The 24,052-nt window shown below is 47.1% G+C and overlaps 1 protein-coding gene across 1 annotated transcript in view; it reads left to right on the top strand.

Moving 5' to 3' along the window:
* The first annotated feature begins 1,056 nt into the window (after positions 1 to 1,056).
* LOC149874105 (cell surface glycoprotein CD200 receptor 1-A-like) overlaps positions 1,057 to 24,052 on the top strand; it is a 35,957-nt gene continuing 12,961 nt past the window's right edge. Inside the window, exons 1-3 of the mRNA XM_090056367.1 lie at positions 1,057 to 1,288; positions 17,694 to 17,801; positions 22,912 to 23,220. Coding sequence (XP_089912493.1) covers positions 1,219 to 1,288; positions 17,694 to 17,801; positions 22,912 to 23,220 — 487 coding nt within the window. The 5' untranslated portion in view covers positions 1,057 to 1,218. The remainder of the gene's footprint in view (positions 1,289 to 17,693; positions 17,802 to 22,911; positions 23,221 to 24,052) is intronic.

Genomic DNA, 24,052 nt, shown 5'->3' with positions numbered 1-24,052 from the left:
TTCCCCTAAATATTTCATAAAGGCAAATCTCAGAATGTTGGCTTAAGGGGTCATGGACTGTGGAGATCAGTGCTCACCCTCCCATTCAGCCTCTGACAGCTGGGATCCAATCCAGCCTGACTGGTCCTGTCCCCACCTCATCTTCTTTCAAGATGACTTTAAATATGTTGGGTGTGAGGTCTCCATAATCAATTCCTGCTATCTGAGCAAGAAGTATTAAAATAGCAACACAAATTAAATAAACACATCAAAATAAATAAACATGAGGCTAACAAAAGCCAGTTAGTGACGCACAAGACTGCAGCGGCTCAGAGCAATGTCTTGCAACCTGCAAATGGCTAAATAGGCTGCACGTCCCCAGTTCCTTAAGTGACCTGAAAAGTTTCATTTCCTCAGGCAACTCTGAATGTGATGTGAAGGGCAGTGAGGTGGAGGAGAAGAAATGAGTCCTATAGTATAGCTCAAAGATGACCATCTCTCAGCAAGAGGGGCCAGAAATTGTGCTGATGGGGGAGAAATGGCTGCTAGTCCTCAAAGTCTGGATCACTTGAGTCCAAAGCTAGATGAAAAACATGAGAAATCCTTGCTTCTTCCTCATTGTTCAATCTCAGCCCTGAAGACTGGGGTTGGGGGAACCTGTATGTTTAAAAGCAGGATTAAGACCATGGTCCTGGCAGTAGCCAAACAGTTCCTAAGGTAAAAATTGTTCAAAAAATGCATTAATGAGAAGGTGTGAGCTTGTTAGTGCCTCTGGGAAAGCTCTTCTCATCTGAAGTCTTGAGCTCTCTGCCAACACTGGATGAGGAAGATGTCTTCCCAACATCCCAAAGTTTAAATTTGATTGTGACCCAGGCTTGGAGACTCCCTTCTCTTTACCTCATGCTGAGCTCTGCCGTGGAGTTTATCTTCACACTTCAGCCTTGTGAGGAGAGCCAATAAACGGAAGGCAGAGCTGTTCAATCTGTTTCCTCAGTGTAGCGTTCGCTCTCAGCACAGGAAGCCCAGTGCGGTGAAGAGGCAGGAGGAGGAACTTCTCCTGAGCTAATCAGTCAGGAGCACCCAGAGTCCGGGCAGAGCGGTGGGGAGGTGGATGAGGGAACGGCGTCGCTGCCCGGGTAGGACAGGCTGCACAGAGGGAAGCTCCTGGGATCGCAGCTGGGCTCCCACAGGATGGATGGCGTGAAAGAGCTGCATCAGCCCTGAAAAGCAAGAGCTGCCATGCATTTGGTTGGGAAGTGGCGTTGTGCCTTCCTGCTGCTCACCACTGTCGTGTCTATGGTGATGCTGGGTGAGTCTCATTGCTCTTGGGAGCTGTGTTGCTGTGAGGGGTGGAGGGGATGGGAACACGTGAGGGCAGTTTTTTCCGTCATTGTCATCCCACTTTGTGTGGCTTTCAGGAAAAGATAATGCAGACCCTGCAGTAGCAGCAGCATTTCTATCTGTTCTTCTTCCATCCTGCTGCCTGTGATAACAGGCCTGTGGTCAAAAGGGATCTGCCATAATAATAGTGGCTCTTGTGGTTCCCATCAAAGAAGCCGATTTATTTAGCAAGCCAGGGAGAATGCAAAGGAGGGGTCTGTGAACTTAGACGTTTAGCTGGGGGTCTGTTCAGGGTTTTATGCTGAAGGATGGAGTAATTCCCATGGGGTAGGGCTGATGTCTCATGTTTGCTTCTGGGCATGGGTGGGAGACCCATATGGGCAGTGTGAAGCATATTCCTGGGGGCTGGTGGAAGCTGTTACCATCTGGAGTATCTATGTTGATTTTGACCTAAAACTTCTCAAATGACAGTAACGGGCCACCTGACACTGAGCTCCCTAACCATTTAGGGCCACAGTCTTACATGTATTAGACCAGCGCTCTTCTGGTTCGTGTCCGTGGGTACTAGCAGAACCCGTGTCCTTTGCCCAGGAGCTTAGCACAGGGACTCTCATAGTACTGGAGGGAGCCAGTTTTGAACACCACTTACAAAAGCTCAAAGTCCCCGTGATAAATACAACTTACCGGCTGTGAGAGATCATGGGTCTAATGTACCCAGCTGGTCAAACACAGGCTTCAAAGTTGGGTCTTGCTTCTCCAAGGTCAAAACACTTCCCACAGGCCAACCTCAGCAACCTAGTGAGGTTGTCCCCGTTTTGCAGGCCCAGAGAAGAGCTTGGTGACTTGGTTCATGTCATACAGTGAGCTCATTTATGTACTTGTTAGATTCATAGGCTGCCCTTCCTACATATCAGTGGCAGGGACAAGGTCCCTGGGTAGAACTGGTCAGAAATCAAGGATTTTTTTCTCTCTCTTTTTCTGTTTAAATGGACAATCTTGGCCAAAGTGTAAGAAAACCACATTTGGTGACATTCGTACAGAGTAGCTGGACTTTTTGTTGAAAGATCAAAAATGCTAAAACAAACCATTTCTAGCTGCATGCAGAAAGATTTTCATCTGCAATAAATTCTTTTTATGTTTTGCCTTTTAATGCAAGGGCAACCTTTTCTGTGGAGGCAGGTTTTCAGTCCAATTCCTTTTTTCCACTGAAAAAATCGTTGGATGAAAATTTTCTCTCCTGCCTTATTCTCAAATGCATAACCCTCCAGTGTGGAAGGGTAGGGGCAGGGGTCTACTCTGGGCTGCTTATCTTTGGAATCCATGAGCTCAGTGGACCACCCAGCTCCAGCACATGTGCACCTATCCCAGCTACTTCTGCCCCTAGGGAGCTCCGCGGTGATAAGATGCCCAGAGAGAATGAAGGTCGGAAGGAGAGGCTGCAAATACAGGTTTCCCTTAATTTATGCAGGTTCAGTATAGGCAAATTTGTTCTTATGCAATGACCCTTTTTATACCCCAAGTTCATTGTATGTGAGGTATATTCACTCTTATGCGATTGGCATAGGTGTGCTCCCCCTTTCCCCAAGCAGGTAAGTCTGGGCGGGGAAGGGAAAGGGCCATGGGGTTGGGGCCCCACTCACCCCAGCCCCTGCTGCAGCTGCTCTGGGAGTGGCCAATGCCAGCTGCCTGCAGCCACTGGGCTGCATCGTGCCCTGAACCCCTTCCAGCTCTTCGCTTGTCCCTGCACACCCCATCCCCTGGGCTGCGCCGTGCTGTGGTGAAGGCAGGTGGTGTCGGCTGCTTCCAGGTCTGCTGCAGCAGGGGCTAGTGTGAGTAGGGAGAAGCAGAGCCCTGGGGTGTGGCACAGCTTGCCTCCACTCCCCAGCCCCTGCTGCAGCAGCCCCAGGAGTGGCCAATGCCAGCTGTCTGCAGCTGCTGGGCTGCACCATGCCCCAAACCCCCAGGGGCTCCACTTTTCCCCACGGGCAGGTGGTGTTGGCCGCTTTCCATGGCAGCTACAGGAGGAGGCCTGGGGGGCATGGGGCACAGTGAATTTTGGGGTGCCTGTGGCCTGCCCCCAGTGCCGGGAAGAGCCTGGTGCCACTGCTGGCCCCAGCCTGTAGTGGCAGCCTGCTCTCATCGTGCACGCAGATCCAGGTGCACAGTGCAACCCCCCAGCCCTCCTGGGATGTGTGTTGCAGCAAGAGCTGCACCCCACCACCCCACACCCTGCACCCACTGACAGTTCCCTCTGCTCTGCTCCCTGCTGCAGCCCCAGGAGTGGTGGATGGGCTGCGCAGCACACCTCCCCCACCCCTTCTCTAGTCCCAGCCTTACTCACCGCCCCCCCCACAGGAATATATCCCTATTTGTTACTTTATAAGCTGGGTTCCCTTTCTGCAAATTTGATTATGCACAGTTTTCTGGGAACACGCATGTACCATATTAAGCGAGGGAAGCCTGTATTAATTTAGCATATTTTAAATTAGTGCATGGCACAGGCTCAGCCAGTCTTATCTTGCTTTGCATTTGTCTTAATATTTCCTAGTGTCACCAGGGCAGCTCTGCTAGACTTAGCAATAGCAGAAGCACTAGCTTAGATGCAGCAGGCCATTTAACCACCATGGTGTCTATGTCTCCCCACAAGCGCTACAGGATGACGCATTATACAAAGTGCTGGTGGCTGATCTAAAATAGGGATCCCACTGGTTCATCCACTGAGCTGTAATGGGGGGAAATGTTAAAGCATATGTCTGTATAGAAGCTGCCTCAGTGACATCTCTTACTGCATGAAGTGTGGTGGCAGGCACCCAAAATGTTTGCACATGCACCTCCTGGAGAGAGTGAGCATGGAGGGGAAGTGCCCCATGTCGGGTGTTGTAGAGTTATGTAGTAAGTTTCTCCTTTTGTTGGAAAAGACCTTGCCCCACTAGACCATGCTGGTGGTCCCTCTGGAGGACTCTCCCACCTGGCAGGGGCCAAAACCCAGCTTCTCTGGAGGAAACTGCAAGAAAATCTATCAGTGGTAGTCAAGGAGAGCAAGTCACCCTCATGCTCTTGCAGTTTTGCAGACAGAAGGTACTCAAAGCAGTGTAGACCTGGAGTAGCATGGAGGTGAATGAAGCTCCTGGAGTAGACTGCCTCCTGTGGAAATTTATTTGTGTCCACAGCTCCTGCCTGTACCCAGCTCCTCTCTGCAGTCTTCTCTCCTTAAAACAGGCAGTGAATTCTCATTCCCCAGAGTTTGCCAAACTTTCCCCTGCCACACCTGCAGTCCTTCTCTCCTAGCTGACTCCTGCGCTCAGTAAGCCTTGAACTACCTCCTCAGTTAAGACGCTGTGGGAAAAGATTTTGCTAAACCTGCCTCTGTCTGCATTGCACTCCTGCTCTAGTGCCCTTCTCCTGACTGGGCTGGACTCCTGGCTTTGCTCACATTGATAACACAAACACTAACAGCGAGGAAGTCAGATAATGGCTTTTCCTAGGCCATCATTGAATCTGTGTTCTGTAGTATTCTGTCAGCGAAGACTTATTCAGATGATTCCCTACACTCACAGATATATTCTTTAAAGGAAGATCATGGTTTAGAACTTCAGCGTTCACATTTACATTGCCTGGACCAAGGACCGCTGTGCTTCAGTGAGTCGAGTTTTGAAACCCCAGAGGCAGACAGCTTAGAAAATACTGTGCTGACCACAGCACACAAGCTATTCAGTGATGCACACACAGATAAACACGCTCTTGAAACTGATAGCTCCTTCGTCGTCTTCTTCTTTGGAAGCTCTGAGCATTCACGAATTCCAGAAATATGTGATTGTACCAGTCTTGGCATGTTTCTAGACAGTAGCTTTATCACTGAGTGTATTTACTAAGAACATAAACAAAGGGAATATTATGGACAATAAAATAATTGTGACTGATATTTTAATTGCACAGAAGTAGGTCACAAAGAACCATGGTTATCATAGCAACACTTACTCTCTTGAAAACGTGAAACACAAAGGAATCTTTCTTTACGTGGTGATTGAATCTGCTGCATCTAGTCAGACTTACCACCCTCTGCATTTGCATCTAAGTTTCCAGTAGAAGGTGGCACTTTAACAGAAGTAAACAGGACAAAATCCGTGTTGCTCCTCTTTGTGGGGGGCAGAACTAAAACTCTGGTTCAGAACACAAGGGATAATAAAAAAGTGTTCCTTATCTGCTTCTCCAGTCAAAAAGACTGAAGCTCTTTATAGTCTGCTCTGCTGTAAGTTGCTTTTATGCTACCTGAGGATTCTCCTCAGCAGGAGGAAAGACTCACTTTTCTGCTTTAGGGCCCTTTCTACCACTGGAGCTCTGGAGCTGTCAGTCTGATCTTCTGGATGTTTGTCTGATGAAAATGTCAGCCTTGGTGGATATTTTATTTTTTCCTTATAAAATAAAAAGCCAACATCATTTGAAGTAGAAATTTCAAGTAGCATTCATGCAGCTTACCCAGAGAGCACTGCTTCCGTGCACATGGCTAGATCCAGAAATGAATGGAATAGTTCTATTTTTAAAGCTTTGCAGATTGAGTTAATCTCTGCATGGAGGGCAAACATGAGAGATTTCAGCCTTCAAAAGCATTGTCTCATAACAGTGCAAGACAATGAAAGCCGGGGCTGTGAGAAATGGCTGTGTCAGGCCCAACAAAAATAGGAACTGTCACAATGAGATTCACCATCATGTGGGGAGTGGGTTAGCAAGAAAGAAGTTTGCATTCTGTAGACAGCATTTTTGTGTAGTTAATTTTCCTCTCCTGCACAAAGCCTGGTTAGAAGCAGTGTTAGTGCAACAGTAAAAACATACACTCATATTGCACAACTTTATGCAGGCAGAATATGAAAGGCAGCTAAGCAAGTGAACATCACCTCACACCTTACATACTGTCAATGTGCTTGGTTTGTGGCCAGAGCTTCAGCTGGTGCAAAAGGACCTCTCTCACTAAATTCAGCTGAGCAATAGTGATTTTCAGCAGTCATGGATCTGTCCGTAAAAGTGACAGGCAAAACAATTCCATCACTTTTTCTCTGAAGCTATACCTTGATTAAACACAGCCCCAGGCCCATGTTAGATGCTTTTTAATAGAAGTAGATGTCTCAAAATAGGTAAATCTTAAGGAGAGAGTGCAAGTTCCCGGCAGACTGGGCGAGAGGGTAGAAAGGATGAAGGCAGAAGAGGACTGATTAGAAGGGATGCTCAGGTGAGAAAAAGGGATCAGGGTTGTTGGCGGAATAACAGCTGAGAAGGGGGCAGCTGCAGATCTGTGCTGAGCCTGAAGAACGAGCACCAAGACCACGGTGTTATTCTTGGAGTCTGTTGCAGTTCTCAGCATTCTAACATTGGAAAAGCCTAAGTCTGTCTGTCTGCAATGCTTTATTCACACTCTGATTGGTTAATGGAAACAGCCAATCAGAGTGCTCCAAGCATGGGGGATCACTGCCATGATTCTAAAGCAGCATCAAGGAATGAACAGGGAGTGTTCATTGAACAAGGAATGCACCCTGCTCCCTGCAAGAGGGAGAACAGTGTCAGCATGGGCTGTTAGGTGGTAGCACTCCATCCCAGCCCCCTCCCCCACCCGTCATTCTTGATGGGCAATTGGTTAGTGGTATCACATGTACCAGGTCATTCCCATGATCATGCTGCCATGATAGGAAAGTCATGGACAAGGCACAGGAGAAAACCAGCAGTGGGGATGGCTTGGTATAACAGTAATTTCTGGGGACAGATGAGAAGGAGCTGTATGGAGTGAGGGAAGGATTGACAGGAGGTGATAGTCAGGATGGAATTAGAGCAGAAGTGGGCAAAATATGGCCCACAAGCCAGATCCAGCCTGTCAACTGGTTGTATCTAACCTGTAGCTGTCCCCATGGCACTCTGCATGGGGCTGAACCCTGCCCCTCCTGCCCAGGGCATTCTCTGCTGCGCTGCTGCCTGCACCTACCGACAGCACTGCCCCAGCCCCAGCCCCAGCCCTCACCTCAACTGGCATGCACAGCTTTCCAGTGCAGCTGTTCCTGCTGCTGTTGCAGCTTCCCAGATACCATTCAGCTCCCCCTGCCTCCAACTCATCCTCCTCTTCCTCATGCCCCTTCTGCCCTGCTCTGGGCAGCAGGCAGAGTGGGGAAGCCATGGAAATATGTGTCAGGCATCACACACCTAGCCAGGCTGGGGGGAAGCTGCCTGCTCCTGCCCCAGTGCATGGGGCTGCAGCTCCCCACTGCCTTCCACCCACTTGATCACTCAGTGCAATGAGCAGCCACTTGAAGGATGGCTGAGTGGGTGGAAGGCAGGCAGGAGCTGGAGCCCTGTGTACTGGGGCAGGAGCTGCCCAGCACAGGGTAGGTGTAGGCAGGAGCAAGTGGGTTCAGCCCCATGTGGAGTGCTGTGGAGACAGCCCTGGGCCGGATGGGGCAGGCCGGACCACACTTGCATCTGGATCTGCACTGCAGCCCTGGCAAGCTCTGCTTCACATGCCTGTGGGCCTGCCTTTCTTCCCTTCCCCTACCCCTGACTGGCTCTCAGGAGCTAGCTCACAGGCAGCCCCCTCAAACACACATGCACACTCCTCCCACATACCCATCCTACACCCCCCCCACCAATCCCACATTCCCCCCCCCACACAACTCACAGCTTCCCACACACCCACTCCACACACCCCTGCACACACTGCCACATACCCCAAAAACACAATATACAAGAGCAAGACTTATTTTGTGTTTTTATGCAATCCCGTCTAGGTACACTAAAACATAAACCAGTTTTGTATGGTTTATGATTGTTTTTTTATCTATAATTTGTTAAAATGATAACTTCTGAAACATTTTTGTGTATGGGCCTCAACAGCTCACCAAAACTCATTAAGTGGTTCACAAGTCAAAACAATTGCCTGGCCCTGTTTTGGAGGAAGATGGCTGCAGGAGAACAAAAGAATAACTCCAAAACCAGAAAGCTCCTGTCTGTAAGGGACAGGAGCCAAAGCTGACTCAGGATTTGTCCTTATTACAAGCCTCCCAGAGGCAGAGAGCTGCTGCCACAGGGAAGCCACCAAGCAGGTCCCCACCCATGCAGCTCCTGCTAGCAATGTATAGCTCCACTACAGCAGCTGTGCCAGTGAGGGCTGCAGCTGCTGGCAGGTAGTGTTACAGCCTTTACACACTCTTTATGGGAGCTTCCCTGTGGGACAGAAAGCTTCTGTTACTGGCAGAGTAGGCATTGAGCTGTCAGCAGCCACGAGCATGGAGACAGTCACACTTTCATCGGTGAAGCCAGAGTTCTGCTGCCAATCCTACATGGCATATATCCAAGCCTCAAGTGATAGTGAGAGAGATGTAGTAGGTAAAACAGGACTTAGAGAACTTGGCAAGGAATAAGCAAGAGCTTGGATATAAGGATAAGAGTGGGGAGCTGAAGACAACATTAGCATGAGTTTGCTCATGTGTCCTGTCTATGGCTTGTCTATCCTGGCCGTGTGACTTTTGGAATAACCCTGCACATGTTCTCCAACACATTGAACTCCAACAGAGCTCAAGATTCTGCCATTTATCATCCACACTACACAACCGATTCCATTAGTCGAGGCTTGCACACTTTCTCTCCACGGGTAGAGTTGTACTGCACTCACTGCAGGGGCGGCAGCTAATATAGATGCACCCTACAGCAATGCTGTCATGGTCACATAGTAGCAGGGAGCTCAGCCCAGGCTAGCTTTCTGATGGTTAACCCTGCACCTCAGATGGGTTTTCAGCCTACGCTGTGCTCTGAGCTGTCAAGCTATGTTGCCAGTAGCACACAGGCCAGCTAGTTTAAAGCTAGGACAGATATTTCTACATAAGCTGTAGTGACTGCTGTACAGACATATCCTAAGTCTCCCTGCTGCATCTGGGAATATCTTGTTTTTTCTACTGGAATCACATCCCCCTTTCTGATCTGAAAGTAACTGCCTGGTCTGCAAAAGATAATCATGTTTCACAAATTATCTGGGCCACAGCCATTGTTGCTATAACTCCACTCCCTTCCACTGAGTAACATCAGGGACCAGTTACCTGCTTATCTTCTATGTTTTCCCAGCATGCATTTGCCCAGTGGAGAAGTGTCCTAAGTACAGACAGTCAAAAAGCCCAAGGCTGATTCAATTCAGTCTTTGCAGACTAGTCTAAACTGCAGAGATTAAACTGAGAAGCAAGTGAACAGACATTCACTTTTGATTCAGGAAATGCAGTGGCTTGGGCCAGAAGCTGGGGGGAGGGATGGGGGGTGGGGTGGTTGGAAGAGACTATTAGAGCATGCCTCTCAGCCTGCTCAGCCACTGCCAAAGGGAAGAAACTGAAGCTTCAAGACTTTTCCCCTCTCCCTGCTTGAGGGGAAGGTGCATGGCCACGCTGCCTGCTCTTTGCTCGAGTGGGGAGTGGGGTAGGGGGGAAACAGCCAGAGATGGTGTGCTTCCCCCAGGCAAACCCTGGCTGGGGTCCATGGCCAGGGAGGGGGTTTAACCCCACTTCCGGAGCTCAGTGCACTGGCCCCAGGCCCTGCTCTCAGCTGTGTGCATGTGTTCTGGTAAACTTGATACTGTTGAGGGGCTCGAGCCTTTGCAACATGTCTGTCTGTCCCTTTAAAGAAGAGGAAAGATGCCATCTGATAACCCAAGCTAACCTGTCTCTGTTTAACCAGCTATAGTCTGTCACCAGGTCAACATTCCTCCCCCCGCCACTTACCTGTCTGCCAGTCCCTCTGGTCCTCACTGCCAGGATCTGCATTTTGCATATTGGCTTCTATTCTACCCAGGAGAGCACACAACACCAACAAACTCTCCCTTTGCCTGAAGAAGGGTGTTTGTGCCCAAAAGCTTGCAAAGAATTTTTTTCCAAATATTTAGTCTAATAAAAGATATCACATCTATCCAAAGAACCAAAGCTGCTTCTCACACGCTGCCTCTGTGGGTGGACACAAGGCACTGGGATCTGACTACTTGAGTCCAGTTCAAGTGAGAGTGGAGACAGAGCTGAGACAGAACAGGAAAGAGGAAACCTGCTGCAATAGAGGTGAATGAGGGCAAAGAAAAGAATAGGAGAAGGGAAAAGCTCTGAATGGGAGAATATTTGAAGGGAAACCCTTTGGCTGGATGAAACAAAAGATAGCGTGAACTATTTTCTCTGAATGTGAATAATGAATCTAACTTGCTACTGCAGCTAGCAGGAGAGTTCAAGGTTTTCTGGCCACGCGAAGAGCTGTGTTTCCTACCGCTACCCCTTTGTCAACCAACCCCTGCTGCTCTGGCTAGGGAGCAGAGGGACAGAGCCAACCCTGCTCTCTGGAGCAGACAGCCCAGCCCAGCCCAGGGCTGCAGAGCATCCTGGGATGCCAGGGGACTGTGATTTAACTTGAACCAGGATGGAGTCTGGGACAGAAGTTTCATAAACTGGTTTGACCTAAATCAGTAAAGTCCGATACTACATTCAACCAGGTTTATCTTAAAACAGTTTCAGCCATTTTGAAACTGGTTTATGCACACTGAAATTCTGTTCTATTACAGGTTTAAACCAGTTTCTGATGATTTAAACCAGTTTACGTATAACTTGTGTCCCCAGCCCACTATCCATTCAGTTACAACTTACTGAGAGTCATGTGACAGAAGCATTTCAGGAGGCAATTAATCATTTGCTTGTGGTCTATCACAGCCTTCATTTGCTTTACCACTAATTTCAATATGACATAAGTTGCTCTGCGTGGGGGCAGACACAACCCTTATTTCCTGCGGCAGCAATGGGGCTAGCAATGAGCACAAACTATAGTCTTTTACAGTGCAAAATCTTCTCAATGCCTGCAGTTTCTAAATAGGTTCCAAGGTTATGCATTCACCCCAGAAGAAGAGATAATAGTTCTGTTGTGGGCTAGAACTTGAGTAAATGTATAGCACCACATTGAAATGAAATGTGTTTGAAAAGGGAGAGTAGCAGTATCATGTTCTAGATCTCCCCTTGCCCCCACCCACCCAATTCTTGTGGCCTTACAATCATATTTTCCTGTTTCTGAAATGTTTCCCTCTCCTTTTGCTATGTGAATTGCTCCCAGAAACAGGAGAAATGACTAAGCAGCAGGCTATGGGGGGGAAACCAACTCAACTCAAGGTACTGTCAAATGCACAAAATAAACAGCTGGAAAAAGAAGAGAATAATATTCCTCTCCAGCTCTTTCAGTTACTGTAATTTTAGTGTGTGAGGGAGCTGACAAATCTTCAAGGCCAGTGTGTGACTTCTAAACTGACTAGATCCCTTTGAAACAGAAAAAATACAAGCAGAAAAAATGGCCCAACTTCAAAAAGAGATGATAGACTGAGGAGTGGGCCCCTCAAGCCTATATTAGGTAGGGATAGTCCTCGAGAACTGTCGAGCACACCTTACCAATGTGGGTTGGCATTTTTCATTACTGTTGCATGGATTAAACAGGGAAGGAGCAACACTGAAAAATGCCATTGAGTTATTCAAGTTAGTCTAAAAAGTACTGGAGGAGCTGCACAGGTACAGAGACCGGGGTTAGGCTAGAAGGAAAATAAGGTAGTGGTGCTCGTCATGGCTCCATCCACAAGGTAACTCTGCTCAGCACAGTGACCCCTGATCAAGTTACATTTGTGAGAATGGTCAAACTAGGATGGTTCAGCTCTCTCAGATGCAAAGGTCTCTTTGAGTTCCAGTCCCCCTTGGTGGGCTTCAATATGCCGATGGGCTCTGCTGGGCAAGTGACTGAGGGAAAGAGTGGAGATACGCCACAAACACCATGTGGATGGGGCAAAAGAAAGTGATGGCACTCCCTGCAAATAAACAGACCTGTGACCTCCCTCTCCTTTCTTTCATGAGGAAAGACATCCTTAACAATACTGGTGCTTAAGTTATCATCCCTGAACTCTCACCTCACTTTCCCGACTGGGACGGCTCCCCCTCTCAGACCTGTTATTTCAGGCCTTCTGTGGACAGCCCTGCACTAGACACCAAGGGGGAGATCAACCTGTCTGGCATGGCGTGCATTTAAAAAACTCTGATTATGCTGGGGTATATATGGGTTGTAACCATGTTGGTTGAAGAACACAGGCAGACAAGGTTCTTTGGGTAAATCTGGTATCTTTTATTAAACCAACTAAATAGCTGGAAGTTTTTTTCTTAGCACGCTTTTGGGTTTTAAAACCCTTCATCAGGCTGAGGAAGCACCTGTAGTTTGTGTGTGTGCTTTTCCTGAATGGAATGAATAGTAAAGAGGCCAGAGGCTGATATGCATGCAAGAAAGCCAGTCAGTGAAAATGTAACTCCTCAGTTTACATTTTCATTGACTCCTCAATTTACATTTTCACTGATTGGCTTTCTTGCATGCATACCAGCCTCTGGCCTCTTTACTATTCATTCTATCCAGGAAGAGCACACACACCAACTGCAGGTGCTTCCTCAGCCTGACGAAGGGTTTTAAAACCCAAAAGCTTGCTAAGAAAACTTCCAGCTATTTAGTTGGTCTAATAAAAGATATCAGATTTACCTAAAGAACCTTGTTTGATTATACTGAGGAATCTTACCATCTTGACACTATATTCCAGAAATAAATATTTTTTTTCTGTTTAATTTATGTCACTTTGGAAGGGGGTTATGCTACACCAGGAACAGACATCTCACTCAGGAATCAAAGAGCAATGGCAGACCTTAGTTTAATTGCATTATGGCAATTGAGTATTTTTGTTGCACAATGGAAACTTTAGGCAGTGTGCATGGCTTCCTGTGGAAAGGGCAGTCTGTCCAGCAGGGAAAAAAGCAGCCCACTAGCTTGTGCTGTTACCACTGGCCAGCTGAAGGAGCTCCCCAAGCTCTGTGGTGGTCAGCATAGTTGTTAGGAATGCTGGGGACATGTGGGGAGGAGGAAACCCACCCTGTTACTGCCTAACACCAGATCCTGGCACGGGGGAATTCTACCCTGTGCCAGTTCACCTGCATAAAAAACAGAGGTAATAGACTGGCCACGGGCCCAGGATAGCTGTGAAGGCAATGAGCAGAGCCCTGGTTTGCCTGCAGTGATGAAGAGGGAGAGTGGATGCCCAGTCCCCCTCTGCAGATGGCTGCAGGCTGTGTTTGGCAGCCTGAGACAATGCTCAACACAAATGAGCTGCTGCATACTGGAGGTAGGTGAGGTGGGTGAGGAAGCAGTGCATCTTAGGATGCTGGAGGACCCAGCAAATACTTATCACACAATGTGACATGCCATACATTCAAATTAACGAGCAGTACAAACCAGCCACAAGTATTTTCCACATTTAGCAAGTAACATGGTTGTAGCTGGTTTGCCATTTTTATCTCATGATAATTTCTGTGCATGCAGAGCATGTAATAGTTTATTGTATGATTAACTGGTTAATCATGCAATAAATGTAATGTTTGCCAGGGGCCAGAATGTCCCCATATGGAGTTTACATCAGTATAACTCCAATTCTATAATTTTGGCTATATCATTTCGCTGGGATAGCTCTCTCAGTCCATAGTATTAAGGTTTTCTTTGCAACTTTAACAACAGAATTCCGTTTTTTTCTTTTGATGAAAACTGGCATTTGGTAGCATGAAGCACAAGTTTTAGAGAAGTGGCTGCATGAGAGACTGACCACTTCTGAACCCTGTCCCAGACAGAAAGATAAAAATATTTAAGTAAGCATAAAATCATAGAAAATTATGGTTGGAAGGGACCTCAGGAAGTCACGTAGTCCAACCACCTCCTCAAAGCAGGACCATCCCCAGCTATATCATCCCAGCCAGGGCTTTGTCTAGCCGGGTCTTAAAAACCTCCAAGGATGGCGATTCCACCATCTCCCTGGATAGTCTGTTCCAGTGCTTTTCTACCCTCCTGGTGAGAAAGTTTTTCCTCGTATCTAATCTAAAGTTACCTTCTTGCAACGTGAGACCATTGCTCATTATCCTGTTATCTGCCACCAGTGAGAACAGAGTAGCTTCATCCTCTTTGTAACAACCGTTCCTGTAGTTGAAGGCTACTATTAAATTCCCCCTCAGTCTTCTCTTTTCCAGATTAAATAAGCCCAGTTCCCTCAGAAGCAAAATTTCTTCTGCTTCATGGCATACAAGAGTTTCTAAAAGCCTGGTGGGATCCTTCAGTCACCTTATTTAGAGTTGTTTTAACAACCTTGCAGCAGAAAGTGACTGTAGCAAATAGCAGGGATCTGGCCCAGTGATGGGTCTAAGCCAAAACCACCACAGATCTGAGCACTCCCAAAGCAGGGGGAAATTCAAGAGTGCCAAACAGGAAAGAGACGCATTATAATTATTTCTGTTTCAAGAACATCATCCATCCTGAAGGTTCTCATGCAATTCACAGACTTCTTATGCAAAAACATCTCTCCACACAGTATAGATGTGCAAGCACCTCTCGGTAAAATTACCGACTCTCTAACTGCAGCCCATAGCACTATAGAAGAACTTGGGACAGGAAGGGGAGAAGAATCCTGTATCCAATTGGATCTGCTGAGAATTTAACAAGGAGGAATTGGAGTCTGGCCAGCATTGCCACTCCTATAGTGAATACTTGTCTTCTCTGTTTGATGCCTCTCATCTGCTCTGCCTTCTCAAAAGCAATGCACTCTTCATTCAAATAGGATCAAGGGGAACTCTGAGTCATGCTACAGCTTTCCTGTAAAGCTAAAAAATGACTTGATGCGCATGACTCAGGAGATTTTAAGCTGACTGAGCTGGCTGCTGAACATCAAGTGACTTGTGCCTGACTCATTCCTGACTCTTCATGACAGTAGCTGATGGAAAGGAAGACAGCATAGCTTGTCTTCTCTCCTTTTTGATTTCCACTTCTGAAGAAAGCCACACATTATACTGGGGAAACTGTCCTCTGTCACAGGAGGACAGCTCATTAGAGGAGGGTCCAACAACTCAGAAAGCTGATGCTACACGTATGTGTTGAGCTACTGTGCACTATTAATGTACCCAATGTTGCTATTGCCATGTCTGGTCAAATTCACCCACTCACTGCCTAGATTTGCTTAGACGTTTTTAGATGAGGCAGTGGAATGGATGACACTGACTGACATTCTCATGTACCTGACTCTAGTAAGTAAAGGAAAGCAGCTCTGTGTCCTGCATTTTTACAGAACTAAAGCTAAGAAACCATCTTGAAGCATTCTGCCTCTCTCATTTCCTTCCTGATGACATCATCAGAGTCCAAAATAGTAACTCCAATTTTTATACTGTCTTTGGCTGGAGAAAATGTATAGAACTAAACAAACCCTTCCATTTCTACAGCAGTATTTGTATAGCCACAAATGTAGCAGCTTAAGAAAAAGGACAAACTTTTCTGACACTGGAAGTGCAGGTGCTGGTGGGTATAAATGTTCTGAAAACAAAAGATAAAATACAGGCAGTCCTCGGACTTATGACACAATTGGTTCCTGAAAACCACGCCTTAAGTTGACTTAATTTGTAACTCGAAACCAATTTTCCCATAGGAAACAATGTTCCTAAATAAATGGGGCACTTGGAGGGGTTGGACATATTTAAGTTGGTGGGCCACGATGATCTTCACGCAAGGGTACTAAAGGATTGGTAGGTGTCATAGTGAAACCACTGGCGCAACTGTTTGAGCACTCATGGTGCTCAGGACAGGTCCCAGAGGACTGGAAAAGGGCCAGCGTGGTCCCTATTTTCAAGAAGGGGAGGAAGGAAGACCTGGGTAATTATAGGCCAGCTAGCCTCACCTCTATTCTTGGCAAGACCTTAGAAAAAATCCTAAGGATCATATTTGTGGGGGCCAGTGGGTAACACAATGCTAAGGGGCAACCAGCATGGGTTTATAGCCGGCAGATCCTGCCTGACTAACCTGGTTTCTTTTTATGACCAGGTCTCAAAGTGCTTAGATGCAGGGGTAGAGATAGATGTTATTTACTTGGTTTTAAAAAGGCTTTCAAGAAAGTGTCGCACCCAATTCTTATAAATAAATGAAATAGCTGTGACATGGAGTTTTTCACAGTTAGGCAGGTGGAAAACTGGCTTATGGGATGCACCCAGAGAGTGGTGGGATGGGTTGGTTTCTACCTGGAGAGATGTGGGCAGTGGTGTCCCCCAAGGCTCCGTCCTTGGACCAGCACTGTTCAATATCTTCATCAACAATTTAGATCAGGGTGTAGAAAGCACTCTGTCCAGATTTGCAGTTTCGCAGATTGGCAGATGACACCAAACTATGGGGTATAGTAAACACACTAGAGGGTAGGGAGTGAATTCGGGCAGATTTGGACAGACTGGGGAAGTGGATGGATCAGAATAGGATGCAATTTAACAAAGATAATTGCAAATTGCTGGGGAGAAAGAATCTCCAATAAACCTATAGACTGGGAAGTACCATTCTGAGTAGCACAGCAGCAGAAGGGGATCTTGGAGTTATAGGTGATGCAAAAATGAACATGAGTCGCCAGTGTGACAGTGTAATAAGTAAGGCTAACGTAGACATGCTCACAATGAGATATTTTCCCCCACATGCTGGCCAAGAAAATTCCTAGCACCTTCAGATTTAGTCTTCATTTCATGAAGCTATAGAAACAACACTGTGTTACAGGGTACAGTTACAGCAGCATCTGCCCCCAGGACTGTCAGGAGAAGGTCTTCTGTTTGGAATATTATTTTCTCTACCTTCAGAGAACTGCTATCATTCTCAAAATACATAGAAGAGTCACAAACAGGTCAGAATGTGTGATTGGATGAACATGGAATTATATTCCTTTTACAAGTTACCAAGCATTCCCAAGGGGTTTTCCTTTTAATTAAAATGTAATCCTGAGTGATTTATTTTTAGGAATCTTTAAAATATAAAAGACTCTACTCTCAGCAGCATTACAGGGAATAGCAGAATTCAGGCAACATGCTGAATATGAAGCCCCAAGTAAACTTTTCCCTCATAAAAGCCAAGACCAATGGTTTAGTATTCTAAATACTACTTTTCACTAATCTAGCTTTTATTCTATAAAGAAAGTTTTATGATCATTGATGAATTAAGCTTCCCAGGAGCCTGGAAGAAGTTGCTATTGTCCCCATGTAAGAGAGCGGGAAAGTGAAATACAAGGGCTAAGGTTGTGTCTGGAAGAATCAAAATTAGAGAGGTAATTCACTGTGTTAGTTTAATTAGGCATGCCCTCTCCTAAATTCTATACCCCTTCCCATTCATGCCTACACTACAGCCCTTCTGTCCTGCCTGAGGCATGTTTTAGCTGCCTTCAATAGATTGTGAAGAAGTGGATTTTCATCAATCAGCAGACTAAAGAATGCTTTGCTTCCAATCCAGTTACAAGTTGGTTTGAAATTTTTCTTTGTACGCAGGTTCCCAGGCAGGTAATACTACTGAACCCAAGACTCAGCCCAAAGAAGAAAACAATTCAATTCCCCAGGAGAAGCAGGAGGATTGCGAGACACAAACTGTTACTTACGGTAATGTACTTCCTGAATTCATAGCTATTAGTAGGCAAAGTCTTTAGGGCCTTGAGAACAAGGGGCGTAACAACTCTTCTTGCACCACAGCATTTTACTGCCTCACATGTTGCTGTATGGCTGTGGTATAAATGGGAACAAGAGTGCTGCTTGAGTCCCTGGAGGATGAACACAGGTGACCAGGGCTGAGTCCTAGGAATCACTGTCACTTTGTCACAATTCCAAGCTGCAGGGTTTTTCATCTTCAAAGTAGGCTGGGTTGGCATCTTCCAACTTTGTGTCCATACTGGAGCACCCAGTTAGCAAAACTCTTACTCACTTGCTTAATTCGGAGTGTGAACAGTTCAGTTGAAGTTCAGCGGGACCTGTGCTAGAAAGGCAGGAATTCAAATGCTTAGATGGATCAGAGCTATTCTGAACAGCCTGTCCACATTTAAACCCTATTATATACTGCCTGGTAAAAGCAAGGATCACTCCCAGGTGACATCGAACAACACGCCTCACTGTAAGAATATTCAGTCTTGTAACAGTAGATGGGGCCTCTGGGGTGGAGCTTGTCAAATAGCAGTTCTCCCTCTCGCAAGCAGAAGAGAGCAGATAATGAACCTCACCACATATAAAGCAGGCAAAGGTAGGCAGAGGGTGTGAACAGATATAACCCTTGAAAAATTCTAAATACACTCTAAACCCCACAAGTCTAGATGTACATGCCACTTAAAGCTGTTTTAAACTTCCTGACAACATTGGGAAAATGAAGTACTGAAGCATACAGCCGCTTGGTCACCGCAAGTAGTGGGCAACACAGCCCCCTCCTTCCTCTCCCCCTGCAGCAGCTGATAATTACTCTATTGCCATCCCACCCCAAATCAACCTGGGGCCCTGGAGCGCAGGGGTTTCAGCAGGCAGGTGAAACAGCCAGTGATGCTTTCCAGGGCAGAGCGTATAAAGTTGGAGATTTTAGGGGCCTCTGGAGCAACCAGCCTCCTGGAAACCACAAGCAAGGGGGCCACGCAGCTCCCCCAACATCTGGCAATCTTTCCACTCACACGCCCACCCAAAATGAACCTGGGATTTGGCTGAGTGAGGTCCATTTCCTGTCACAGGGTCAGGCTGCACTCTCCCCACCTCCCCCCCACACACCTGTGCATTCGCAATCAGGGAACCACCCCAGAGATTTTGGTGAAGTGTAATTATGTTCCTTATTAAACTCAAACAGGTTTTTTTTATTCTTTTTTTTTTTTTGAGAAAGATCAGAAATTGCGTTTGTAGGCCATGATTTCTTCCTCTTCCCTGGTGTCCAGCCAATCTGGGTCTTCCTCTCCTAGAGAAGTCCTGGGAAAACTCCAGGAACTGACCCCTGGAAGGCACGATGGCCTGAGTACTCCACCACCCGCAGTGGTGTTCTGGCAGCAGTGCAATCCCCAAAAGGTAGCAGTTCTACTTACAACAGGGGTGGGCAACGTAAGGCCCACATAAGAGTCAGTGGCAACACAAGAGCCAGTGGATCTGGCCTGCAGAGCTGGAAGGCTCTTCCCCTGCTCACTCCCACTGAAGAGCTTCAGTAGAGCTGGGCACCTGAAAGCTGCACCCTCATCACTGCTGCTCCTTGCCACCCCTATTCCCTGGGTACCGTGCAGGTGCAGCTTCCAGCTGCTGGTGAACTGAGCTGGGGCTGGGCAACTTCCAGCTGCACTCACACTACAGCCAAAATGTGGGAGGTGCTGGGAGAAGCAGAAGGCCGCATGCAGCTTCCAGCTGCCTGCCCCTGGTGTAGCTCCCCACCAGCTGGAAGCTGTGCCCCCGCATCTATGGAGTGGGGGCCTGGCGAAAAGTGGCAGCAGCAGTGTGGGTGCAGCTCCCTTCTGACTGAAAGCTGCATTCCCATTCCAGCCAGGGAGCAGGAGGCTAGGAAAAGTGGTGCCAGAGCAACTCCCAGCTGCCTGGCCCTGGTGTGGACAATGGAAACACCCCCCTTTCTACTTGTCATGCCATGAAAGCCACCAGACCAGCACTGGAATTGAGTGAGGTTGTTCTGGCTCATGGCCTGACAAAGGCCATTTACAGTACATTTTACATTTTTCATGAGATGAGTTTCCTAGAAGTGCTCTATAGCTATAACATAGCAAATATTTATGGCTAGAGAGTGCTTTTAAAATGGCAGATCACGTGAAAATTTAACCTTCATTTGATGAAGTACCAGACAGGGGCACTCTATAGGGCAGAGTACCTTAGGTTAATTTTGGGTGATAAACCTGAGAAGGTTAATTTTGAGTGATACTGCCTGCATCCTTGTGACTTTGCAAGCTGAACAGGTGCTTGTGCAGGTGAAAACTGGCTCAGCCCCGCCGCCATGGGGCTGGCACAGAGAAGAGACAAAAAACCTCTGTCTCCTCCCTGCGCAGTGGGGCAGGAAGAAGTGGGGTGGGGGAAAGGAGCCCCACCTGCTGCATGTGGCCACCCCCCTCCCCCAGCTACCACTGCTGGGGTCTTGTGGGGAGCCAAGCCAGGTGCACACTGCACAGAGAGCTCCTTTCCCCCCACCTGCCCCTTGTGCGAGTGTCTTGATAGTAGCAGAGGCTGCCATGCCAGGAGCTGGGGAAATGGGGGGGTTGGAAATAGAGCCCCCTGCCTCACAGGCCCAGCTCAGCTCCCCACAAAACCCCAGCTGGGCCAGGACCTTTTGGTGGGGGTCTCCGTTCCTTCCCCTGCCCAAGGCCATAGACAATGGCAACCTCATGGCTGCTGCTCCTGAAGCTGGGCAAGTGGGGGAAATGGAGCCCCCCACCTCATGGGCCCGGCCTTGCTTTGCCCAAGACCCCAGCAGGGTTAACTGGGTGGGATTGTGTGGCGGGGGGGCTGGTTGAACCAGTCAACTGGTCCCCTATCAATGACATTCTTGTTATATCTGTCTGCACACAGACACATGGAGTTCACACCTGCTCACGGACCCCAAGGACTTGGGGTCACTGTTATATTCCTAATGCTGCGTTACTGCCGGTGCAGTTCCAGTAGGGACAGAAGTAGGAGAGCTAGTGGGGAGCAACCACCAGAGCTTCTGACTCCAGGCACTTTACATTTGGTTAAATGATGTGATAGTAAAATAGGCCTGTGTCCTAGCTACACAAGGGCACTCACCTGGCTGTTACTGCCAGTCATGCAACACAAAGATCTCCCAAGAAAAAACCTAACTCAGTAATGCATCAATATTATATAGCTCACTGAAGATGCAGAATAAGTTTGTTTTGTCTGCTGTAATGCAGGAAATAAATCCAGAAAACAGCAATTTCTGTAGGACTGAAAAGGTTGAATTTGCCTTTTTCAATCAATGTTGATGTTTTTGTGGTAGTCTTGTGCAGACATGATATTTCTATTCAGTTTGATAAATACACAGTGCTCATGATGATTCATCCACATGAAGCAGACATATTCAAATATATAACACTTTCAGATTCACAGAGCTAAATCTAAGAGGAGGCTACAACATACTCTCTCTAGTCCCATAAATCCCAGGTCAAATTTACTCAAGTTAGAAGTGATATGATCTTCTAATTGCCAATGTCACAATCTTCACGTGGGACCCAAAAGTATAACTGGGTTCTTTCCGCCTCCATAAGTAGTGAAGGCTTTTTGAGTGGAACTTTATGAAAGTAATGCTAGGGAGCAGGGGTTGGTGGTGGGGGAAGAAGTGGACTGAAAATCCCTCAACCAAGGCTGCCTTGGCTTTACAGATCTACCAACATTAGCAGCTTGTTTCTGGGCATGTCTATACATGCAATGAATGCAAAGCAATAGACTCTGGAGTTTACTGACCTGGAGTTTATTGCTCACAGTCACAGTGCTTGAATGTGCACCCAGGAACAATAAACTCCAGGGCAGTAAACCCCAGAGTTTATTGCCATTTGGACATATGCTGGGGAGTGCAGCATGTTGAGCCAGGTCACGGCAGCCCTGGCTGGCAGAGGGCTGGAAGGTTAGCCTGTCAGCCTATGGGTGCTCCTCCCAGCTCAACATGCTGCCGAAGGGCTGGCTGAGGCACATGGGTGCTTCACCATGGGGATAGCTGGCAGACTGCCCCAGCACAGAAACACCCTTGTGCTACAGCTAGCTGGATCAGAATTTACATGTGCACTGCTGTGGAGTTTTTTATTCCACAGCAGGATAATAATTGTATTTACAAGTACTAACCAGCTGCAGAGTAAATTAGTTTACTCCAACCTAATAGGAGCACAGATGTAGACCTGGCATGTTTACTGCACATCTAATTAGTCCACTGCTAAGTAAACATCTTGTGTAGAAATGCCCACTGTCAGATAAATACATTCATCCAAATTTAGCTTTCAGTAACCTCAGTGTAATTCTGACCTAACTCCATTAAATTAAAGGATTTGGTTCATGTTTATTCTAGTGTACCAAGGCATAATTTGTCCTTGTGGGATGGGGCAAAAATATTGAACAGGTGGGACTTAATATGTTGGATGGTTTTATCAGAGGAATTCTGTCTATACTTGGGCTTATACTAGCATACCTACAACAAAAATAAACCATATAATGGCATATTCATGCTGGTAATATTATGAACTGTTGACCAGGGTGTGTACCACCCACAAGCCTCTCTGATACTGCTGAGCTTCCAGCTATTAAACCTAAACCCCTACTGTGGATGGCACAGTAGCTGCAAAAGGCCAGAAATGGCTGTAGTCTAGAATAGGCTAATGGCTAAGGCTGTGCTCTCCACAGCACCATTTTTCATCACAATTGCTGCCAAAGCCAGAAGAAAACTAGAAGTTACCCCAGGAGCTCCTCTAGCACAGCTGTGCCCACAGGGTCAGCCGGGCTCCACTCCCCACCAGGGCTCACCTTCTGAAACTTGGAACTGTGGCTGCAGTAGGGAGAAGATTGTATGGAGCTGGGGATAATCCTACAGACTGGGAGCACAGGCACACATTAAATTAGCAGTTGCTGGTTGAAGCTATGAATACATGGAACAACTCTAGGATCTGAAGAAGGTCTAAATAAAGTAGTGCAGTGCACTATAAGTCTTTGTTCTAAGACTTGGAATAGTTTCCTAGGTGACTTCTCAAGTGTCTTCCTTTCCCTGTGCCTTCTCCAGAAAACATCAGCGGGTCTGCCAGTAGCAGGATTGTGCTGCTCTGTCCTAGACCTTCATGGGACAGTCTGGTAGCAGTAACTTGGAAGATACGACCATGGAGTGGAGCTCACTGCAGCCTGGCCTACAGGAACGACACACACACGATGAACAGAACAAACTGCAGTGAGAGTCTGGACTGGAAGTCTGAACCAGAGCAGAATTTTACTCTTCAGCTTCCATCAGTGCAACTCACTGACGAGGGCTTTTACATCTGTGAAATGGTAACCGGTGATGGGAACTTCCACCGATGCTACCGTCTGACTGTGTTAGGTAGGAAATACCTTGTACTGTTCTTCAGTGGGCTACATGATCAGATCCAGGCCTGACACTGAGCTCCTCTCCCCATATGAGGATGAGAACACAACCTAGGAGATTCCTGTACAGAAAGAATATCAGGCTGGGATAATCCCAGTTACAATCTGATCTCTAGTTTCTGTGATTACCCCCTCTCCTTTCCTTCTGTCCAGCCCCCTTTCCCTTCTGTTGTCCCTTGCACTCTGAAACTTCACTCTTTGGCTGTGTGGCTGGAAGGGACAGGCTTGAACATGTTTTCTATTTGTTGTAAAGACCCATCCCTGTCCATTCCTCAGAGGCGACTTCTGCCCAATTAAGGAAAGGTGCCAGAGCAACAATCTTAGTAACCAACATCCTCCATTCACAGCAGGCATGACTCCACAGGTAGCAATTAAATTGCCAGACCCATAAAGGAGGAGACAATGAAGTGAAAAATCCACCAAGGGTAGGAGATGTATGTTGTGCTGACCATGTAGTTCTTTTCCCAGATGCCATTTTTTTTAAGGCACCAGTTCCAGCTGGATGCCCAATTACACACATTAATTCCTACAGACACCTGCAGCAGTAGTGTAACTTGGGGCAGGGGTGAGGCAATCAGGGGAGTAGCCCTAGCTTCCTACTTGTGAGGAACATAAAGATAGCAGTCACTGCAGTTGCCAGCTGGCTGTGCCACTGCCACTGCTGCCCAATATACTGTCACATATACTGCCCTATATACTGCCACTGCCTTGTTATGCCTCTAAATTTCAAAGTAAGTGTTGAAATCATAAACAGATTAGTCTTTTCCCTCTGCAGACCTGAGGTCACT

The sequence above is a fragment of the Crocodylus siamensis genome, chromosome 1, assembly GCF_052110815.1.
Source record: "Crocodylus siamensis isolate JL-2025a chromosome 1, ASM5211081v1, whole genome shotgun sequence".
Taxonomy (NCBI): domain Eukaryota; kingdom Metazoa; phylum Chordata; order Crocodylia; family Crocodylidae; genus Crocodylus; species Crocodylus siamensis.
This window is presented reverse-complemented; position numbering and strand designations above follow the sequence as displayed.